At 42.4% G+C, this 8493-nt stretch overlaps 1 protein-coding gene across 2 annotated transcripts; it reads left to right on the plus strand.

The window, feature by feature from the left end:
* Positions 1-3979: 3979 nt before the first annotated feature.
* On the plus strand, positions 3980-7667 carry LOC132456737 (uncharacterized). 2 transcript variants are annotated; one of them, XM_060051082.1, is made up of 4 exons: positions 3980-4519; positions 4993-5152; positions 5510-5666; positions 6465-7667. In XM_060051082.1, exons 1-4 carry the CDS (start codon positions 4232-4234, stop codon positions 6649-6651), a joined length of 792 nt encoding a protein of 263 aa, XP_059907065.1. In that variant the 5' UTR covers positions 3980-4231; the 3' UTR covers positions 6652-7667. The 2 variants fall into 2 exon arrangements, with proteins under 2 accessions (XP_059907065.1, XP_059907064.1); XM_060051081.1 differs by having other exon boundaries at positions 3982-4501.
* Positions 7668-8493: the final 826 nt, after the last annotated feature.

Raw genomic sequence — 8493 nt, forward strand, 5'->3', positions numbered from 1 at the left:
TGTCGATACCTCTAAACTTCTTAATATTTGTCTCATATTTCAAAAGTCAAAAACGCCATCTTTCCCTCAACAACTTTCCCTTCACATTATTACTCATTTCAGGCCCAGTGGAGCGGTCTAGAGATTGCACGCTGTAAGGACCCCTCTCATGAAGCCCAACATGGGCTCTTCAGGTTATGACTGTTTGGTGATAGCAGCAGTTAGGCCTAGTGTATTACGTGGGTATTGCTGTTTCCAATTCAAAAGTCCCTGGTCTCGATGCCTGCAGATCCTTAACGATAAAAATGAGGGTATAGAGTCCAGGGTTACACAAAACCAAAACGGATTTCAATGGATACGGATGAGGGAGAAAAAGCCTCTTCCCGAGGGTATTTCATTCCAGTATCAGAGCATAATATCTTCTTTTCTTTTTCTCAGCTTGGAGACGTTGTGCAAGCACTACTGTGTCTGCGAACGCAATTTGCTCTATGCCTTGCTTCAGAAGTAGTATGTTTAAGAGCTCAAGTATGTTGGTTTTTTCCTTTAACCTCATTTCCAACTTTAAACATTGCTGCAGGAGGGATGGTAATCTCCCCTGGTGTTTATTTGAGAGGACCGGGATCGGCCCGTGAGGCCACTCAGTCCCACAACACTCCATCTGTACTTACATAGACAATTACGTCATTAATGAAATAATGATCGGCATGCACCGGTGACTTTCTCCTTTTAGATTGGGGATATTATGTTTTATAAACATCTTATACATTCACCTGTGCAAATACCAGCCTGGACTGCACACACACACAGACATTATTCCCAAGCACACACATTTAATGAGTATAAACAAAGGCAAAATACACCATGAAGGATGGATTGATTACCCGTGGATATTTACATTGCATCGCACTTACATAAACACATTAAGTACCCTCCAGGTAAGCAAACCATTATGGAAAAAATTTGGTGGATTGTGGTATCACTTCCCGCAGTTACAGTGCAACTGATTTGGTGCAAGCCCCCATTACATAAACCCTAGGCTATAATCTCCTCTTACAGTTTTAATAAAAGCCACTTTAATACGCGTATAAGTGATTCTACAACCAATGTTTTGCACAAAAATGACCAATATGCCGTTGTTAAGTTACTGTAAGAGCATGAAGTCTCTGTCACAAAACAGAAGGAAAGTGAAAAGAGAGAGCGAGGAAGAAATGAAAGACACATTGAAGAAATGGAAATAAAAAGAAAGGCCGGGAGAGAGAGAGAGGGAGACAGAGAGAGACAGACAGAGGGGAGAGACAGACGGGCAGTCTGTGAGTGAGATAGAGAGAGCAGGAGTTAACCCCGTCCAGTGATCCCCCATTGGGGGGGGGCAACAGCAGGCCTAGCGGCCCCCTGGAGCTCTGACCTTCCACGCTCCTCTCCTCCATTCCTCCCTCTGATCTGTTGCTCCGTCATCCATCTTCTCCTGCCATGGAAGAGGAGAAGAGTATAGAGCTGTGTGAAGCAGGAGGAGTGGAAGAGGGAAGAGAAAGAGCACCGAAGACAGCCGGGGGGGAAAAGAGAGATTAACACAAGGTCCGGGCCGAGAAGTGAGTAGCACGCCAAAGGCCAGCCACGGGTGGATTGGGTGTCTCAAGGACCTACATAAGAGAGGTGATTCAAATTTCCACAGCACACACCACACTCAAGACAAAGCAGAGATATCTCCTCCATGACTAAATAAACAAATCCGATTTGGGAACATATAGTGAATTGAAATACAACCTCTTCCTGAAAGCTTCTCTATAGCGCACCCTGTGTTTATATATAATAGTGGTGATAATGACTGATGGGTCACATGAAGAGACGATGACATCATGGAGAAGGTCAGGGGACTGGGGGGGAAGGTTGGGGGGGGGGGGGGGGGGGGGAAGGTAATGTGGGTTGGAGTAATGATGGTCAGAGAGGGACATGAGAGTACAGGAATGAGAGACAGAGACTTAGAAACACACAAATCCCAGGAAGAAAGCGAGGAGGAGAAGGAGAAGAGTGGCTGGGGGGAGAGGGGAGAGGAGGCGACAGGGGTCAGGGTGAGCAGGGTGAGGACAGGAGGTTTGGGGAGGGGGGTGGTTGTTGAACGTTGGTCGGGGGGGGGGGGGGGTTGGTAGGTATATGGAGTAGCGTTGCTGCAGGTTTTTCCATTTTTTTCTTGGGAGGGATACAAGTGATTTATGTTGTTTAGACATGTGTGTGTCCCTGGGCCAGAGGGTCTGGGTTAAACACTGGGACGCGGGGTCAGCGTAACGTCTGGGGCGGGTCACAGATGATTCCCCTCATGACAGGCCTGGAATTCAATGTAGCGCTCCGGTGGAAGCCGGGTCGTTATCACTGTCGAGGGGTTTAGCCACTGATTTGTGCATGTGTCATGCATGTGTCATACATGTGCTGCAGAATGCGTGTGCGGGTGATAACGTGAGGAGACGTGAAAGCACGAAAGAAAGAACGCGAGGAAGAGCCAAATAACGTCAAAACCTTAAGAAAACAAGAAAAAGAAAATATCGCAAGATATAAAGAAATAAGGCTGGTAGAAAAAAGGGAAGGAAGGAAGAAAGAAAAGAGGTCAGTCTGGAACCAATTACCCTTTACCTGAAGGCTACAGGCGACCCTCAACTGAGCGTGCTCTGTTTAGATATGTGTAATCAGCAGAACCTTGAGTGTGTGTGTGTGTGTGTGTGTGTGTGTGTGTGTGTGTGTGTGTGTGTGTGTGTGTGTGTGTGTGTGTGTGTGTGTGTGTGTGTGTGTGTGTGTGTGTGTGTGTATGTGTGTTTGTGGGTCTCGTTTCGGGTGTTGAGAGTTTTTTGTTATGAATATGCGTACATAGTGGCTAACGTGACATCGCTACACCCTTATTTAATACAATCTGTGATACACATGCACACACTGTCTATCATGCCCAACCACGCACACACATACACACACACACTCCCACACATACACACACACAAACACACACGACAAGGAATTACAATGTTATCACATTTGTAGCGGCCGATGTAAACAATATACTCAGATAGACTCACACACACAAACACACAAACACACACACACACACACACACACACACACACACACACACACACACACACACACACACACACACACACACACACACACACACACACACACACACACACTGTATACACTACTGGACACCTGGGCCTTACTCTCAAGTACATTGCTTAATCTCAAGACGTTTATATCATGTCTAATCACATTGGACATGACATAAAGTTACTGTGGACCGGACCGGTTCCCACTGGACGGACTGAACTCTGCAGCTTGTCCTCGGGATCACAGATATTTTACGCACACATCAGTCGAGTGTCGACTTCCCCGTAACATTGTCTCTTGTACTTCCCAGTTCTTGTATTCCCTTATCTTGCCAAAAGAACTACCAAACTAATGATCTACACAAAAAATCAATTATCCGGTTATCAAATGACAATATCCACTGTTTTTATTTTTAGGAAAAACACGAAAGTATATATTACTATAATAGAAAAACATATTTTTCTATTTATATTAGTTTGATATTTAATCTTTCAACCTTGATCTGGTCTGTGAATATGAGAATATGTCAACTCCCAGACAGGAGGTAGATTGGAAATGTAAATAGTCACTCATTGAGCTATTCTTTGATAACTTTATTGAATAAGATATGTAATGATTGGCATGGGCTAATGGTCCTTTATGATTAATTACACAGGCCTAAATATATTATCTTAATATTATTTCTGCAGTAGATAAGCATTTTTTATAAATATTCTGCTTTTGTGTGATATTCTTCATAAATTGTCATTAACATTTCGTTTTCATTTGTCACATTTATATAGGACGAATATGCCTGCGGTAGTTTTTTTAATACACAATAATATAAATAGCAACATTAGATAGTAAGCAGCACTTGTTTTTTGTTTGAGGCGGTGAAATATTAAAAAGTATTTTTTTTAAGTTGTCCCTACTTCCGCAAGCGCAGCTTCCGTATCCTGCGCAGTTTGTTGTTACTGTTTATCAGCTGTTGTTGCTGCAGTGGTACATCTTTACAAGTAGGCGTAAAAATCGCTCTCAGTCGTTGGTTTTTCACAAAATAGCAAAACAAAAAATGATTTACGTTTGATGCTACATTTACATGGAAACGTGACGAAAATTATGACAATAGGTTAGTCCCATTGCCATTGTACAGTAATGAGTTGTAGCTAAATGCTAACCAAACATGTCAGATTGCGCTGTATTAAAATGCCATCCAGAGCTAGGAACATCCTTTCACTATTTACCCAAAGACCCCGTTCAGAAGCAGAAGTGGTTAGATTTCATTTATAAATACCGTGTCGATGTCGATGAAAACATAGAGGGAATACGTGTGTGTAGTGCCCATTTCAGCAATGACAGCTTCCAAAACCACATGCAGAAAGCGATGGGTTTTGCAAAAAAATTGATTTTGAAACACGATGCTATTCCAACCATCTATCCACATGTCGCAGCAGTAAGTGGCAGCCAAAATGTAAGTGTTATGTCATTGATGGGATAAATTCAAGTATTGTTATTTAGCCTGTACTGCTGTCTAAATCGGTGTTATAACAATGTACTAGCAACCCTTACATTCGCCTGTTACGTGTGTGTGTGTGTGTGTGTGTGTGTGTGTGTGTGTGTGTGTGTGTGTGTGTGTGTGTGTGTGTGTGTGTGTGTGTGTGTGTGTGTGTGTGTGTGTGTGTGTGTGTGTGTGTGTGTGTGTGTGTGTGTGTGTGGCCTGTATGGTATCTCATGACTATCATGATTGCATTTTATGTTGCATGTAAAGGGTGTGTTTTCGACTTGATGAATCCATGCTACTTGAATGCATTTGTAGTTTTATTAATGTATCCATGAAGAGGGAAAAACACAACATCAGATAAACTGAGGGCTGTCAGAAAACGAGAAATGAACAACTGAGCTAACCAAAATCTACATTAACTCAATCTCTGTATATTTGTACAGGGAGCTGCAGTTTCACTTGTCAAAAAAACCGACGTGGCCTGTCAGTCTTACCCAGTATGTGCACGTGAGATCGGCCTCCAGTGCTTTTTACCTGCTAAGAGCGTACGCACGGTTGGGACCCAGTTGTCAGAGGGAACTTTAATGAACAGAAAAAGCCATGGTGGGTCTACCTATACTTGTATTATGTGTATTGTTTTAGGTCACATAGCAGACCTTTGTATCAAAAGTGACTTAAGTGAGGCTGAGAACCACCAAAGCATGTCATCAGTACTGGAGTAGCTCCAAATATGTTAATGTTCACCAAAGCAGTTTACAAAATTATTCTTAAAAAATGATTAAAAAGCTTAAAAAATGATTTTTAAGATGCATCTAAATCAGGTAAAAATAAATAGTAGGCCACATTGTATATTTGTAGTTATTTTGTTTTAATTTGTCATCATTCCTTGTGTTTATTTAAATATCACAAAGTGCCATGTATTGCTTTGTGCCAGTTGACATTAGTTTGCCTTGTGAACAGGTGGCCAAACCAGGCTAACCATAAAGGGAGTGGGGGCGGAGCAACCTCTAGTACCGGATCATCATCGTTACCAAGAGGGGCCAGAGTCCCTGAGTGACCCCGAAAGCTCCTCAGATCCCCCCAGTGACGCCACCTCGGAGGAGTCGGGCATCTCTGAGTATGTCTTCCAACCTTTCTAACTGTAAACCCATAGCGGGTCTGTGCTCTTTCCAATGTTTCTTCGGTTAGCTTTGGATGACAGTTTCTGATAAATAGTGCTAAATAATAGTAAATAGTGATTTTATCTAGGGATGCACCGAAATGAAAATTCTTGGCCGAAACCGAAACCGAATATACTGAAACAGTTGGCCGAAAGCCGAAACCGAATACCCAATGTGGCTTTTACTGTTTTTCATTCATTTTGCTTTGATTTTTCACCATTGCATGAATCAAACAATTAAATGTCCTTTATAAACTTTTTTGTCTTGCTTTTCAATAAAAAAAATCCATTACAAATTTGATACAAAATATTTATTTAATACTGAACGTTTTCTAACATTCCAGCAGACCTTACATATACCTTCTTTTTTTTTTTTTTTTTTTTTTTTTTTTTTTTTGTCCAAAAAAAAAATGTGTGTCGTATTATTTTCGGCCTTTTTACTCCTTCGGCCGAAACCGAACATTATGTTTTGGGCCATTTTCGGCCGAACATTTTCGGTGGCAGAATATTCGGTGCATCCCTAATTTTATCCAGGCTTTATCTGTGCACTGATGACCCTTTATTGTATATATGTTGCGGTAAGTCACAAGAAAAGTATTGACTGTTTCTTTCTACGAATAAATACTGCATTTCCCATGAGCATCGTCGCTTGACGTCAGCGCTAACAATCAGTAACAAAATAGGAAAATAACGTCATGCGATTTTAACCACAATCCAAAAGATAGATCCGTGATGTGTCCCCTTTTCCGGCCGCAGGTCGACCAGCGACGTCTCGAAGTACATCGTCTACGACAGCAGTTTGCTGCGGCTGCTGGACCGCTGCCCCACCTGCAGCCACAAATGTCAGGTGAACACGCGCGTCAAGGGCTCCTTCCTCTCCGTCCATCAGCAGTGCCGGCACTGTGAGTTCAGCATTCAGCACTCTGAAGGACACCTGGCCTGAGGAGCACAGGGAGGCCCGCCACCGTCGCTCCGGCTCAGTGTGCCATGCAGACGGGAGGTAGAGTTGGAGTTTTGCCTACCCTTGCAGTAACAGGTGGAGCTCGCCATGACTTTAGGGGATTCGATTTTGGGACGTTGATGGCAATAATAATGGTGATAAGTTATAGGGTTCAAGCTGTCAGGGTTTTATTTTGCGGGAGATGATTGTCCGGGAGAACACTACAGGAACCAACTGGATACAGAACTTCAGGTCGTTGTATTGCTAACCGCTAGGTTGTATTTTGCACCAACTTTTTTCCCCTCCCCGCAGCCTGCGTTTTTATTCTGTGTTTTTCAGACATAATAAGGGAGGTAAAATGGTAAGATCCTGGGCGATGATCCAGCACTTTAATCAGCTTCATCCTCGGTCGTAATTGTGTCCACCAATGCACTTGGTGCAGTAAGTTAACGTGGATACATGTGTGCTGCTTACTTTACCAGACAACCGCATAAACCGACGGCTCTCTATGTATCGTGTTAACCCATCATAGGTGCAGTATACCAATTTGATGACTTACTTGGCTATGATGTTTCCATATATTAACACATTGCCTAACATCAATAGCATATTTATGACAGAATACAACTGTAATCATCACTATACTATATCATACATTTCCAAAGGTGAACCAGAAAGCTTGGTTTACGTCAGCAAATATCAACATGAAACCCTTTTGGTGGCGGGAAGTAGCTTATTATCATAAGCTAAGGGCTGTTTCGTTTTCATTATGACCAATGTGTTCCTATTGATCCAGGGGGTGATCTGTAAGTGCACAGTAAGATCTTTAAAGTTATTTTCTTTAAGTGAGTTCATTGTCTGTGTTGACGCTCATATTGGTTTGATTTGGTGTCTGGATAGTTTGGGTAACGCTCACCCTCCGGGACCCAACTGTGTCTCCAGGGTGGAGGTGTACTGTAAACTGACAGCAGTGTCTTAACAACGTTGTTCTGCCTTATAAAAGCTCTCTGGGGTCTTCACACAGCGTGCTTGTTCTCTTAAACACCTCTTTGGCAATTCACTGTCGGTGCACTTATTTATTGTTTTCCGAAGTTGCTGGGTGTTTTCTCCTGATTGTATTAGGCCAGCTGCACTGATGCAGGGGCTTTTCTTTGACCCACGAACGCTTGGTGCTCGTGCTGTTTAAGGGATCACTGCTACCTGCACAAGTCTGCGTTCTGCTGGAGTTTATGGAGTTTTTAAATTGTTTTGAATTATTTTTTACTTGCTAAATTATTATTGTACCTTTGGTCCTCTAGGAGTTCACTGTGTTCCTCTACACTCTTAATGTTTTAAGGTTGTCAGGAAAATGTCATCATACTGCTTTGTAGCTACTGGTGCTTGTTAAAAATAAAAGTATCTTAACATACGTTTCTAAATTGCTTTGCATTATTTTTTTCTGGTAGTGAGATGCACACCTTTATTTCTGTGGGGGGAGTAAAATTATCCAAAACATATCTTCTTGATTTATTGGGCTTTCTCCAAATGGTGAAAAAGGCTTTGTATTGTTTTAATAGGTTTGGAATTTCAGCAGGACACCTAAAAATATCAGGGAGATGTCTGTGGCTGCAAAACATGTCACACCTTAATCTAATCACAGACCAGGCAAATATTGTCCAGTGTATTGGTTCCGCACACACTCAATTGTGTGTGTGTCTTAGGTGAGGAGTGCATGTGGTGATTAACTGACAGCACCAGTAGTATATCTTAACATCTTCCTCCTCTCCATTATCCTGCTTGTCTGCACTCTCTCTGCAATTGTGTGTGTGTTTGTGTGTGTGGTAACCGTTTTCCATACAACTCAAG

This window comes from Gadus macrocephalus, chromosome 1 (genome assembly GCF_031168955.1).
Source record: "Gadus macrocephalus chromosome 1, ASM3116895v1".
In the NCBI taxonomy this organism is placed as follows: Eukaryota; Metazoa; Chordata; class Actinopteri; order Gadiformes; family Gadidae; genus Gadus; species Gadus macrocephalus.

Excerpts from the sequence above, each read along its gene's own strand:
- LOC132456737 (XM_060051082.1), top strand. The coding sequence starts at position 4,232 with ATGTCAGATTGCGCTGTATTAAAATGCCATCCAGAGCTAGGAACATCC. Across the intron at positions 4,520-4,992 it reads CAGTAAGTGGCAGCCAAAAT|GGAGCTGCAGTTTCACTTGT; the intron begins GTAAGTGTTATG and ends ATATTTGTACAG. Across the intron at positions 5,667-6,464 it reads GAGGAGTCGGGCATCTCTGA|GTCGACCAGCGACGTCTCGA; the intron begins GTATGTCTTCCA and ends TTCCGGCCGCAG.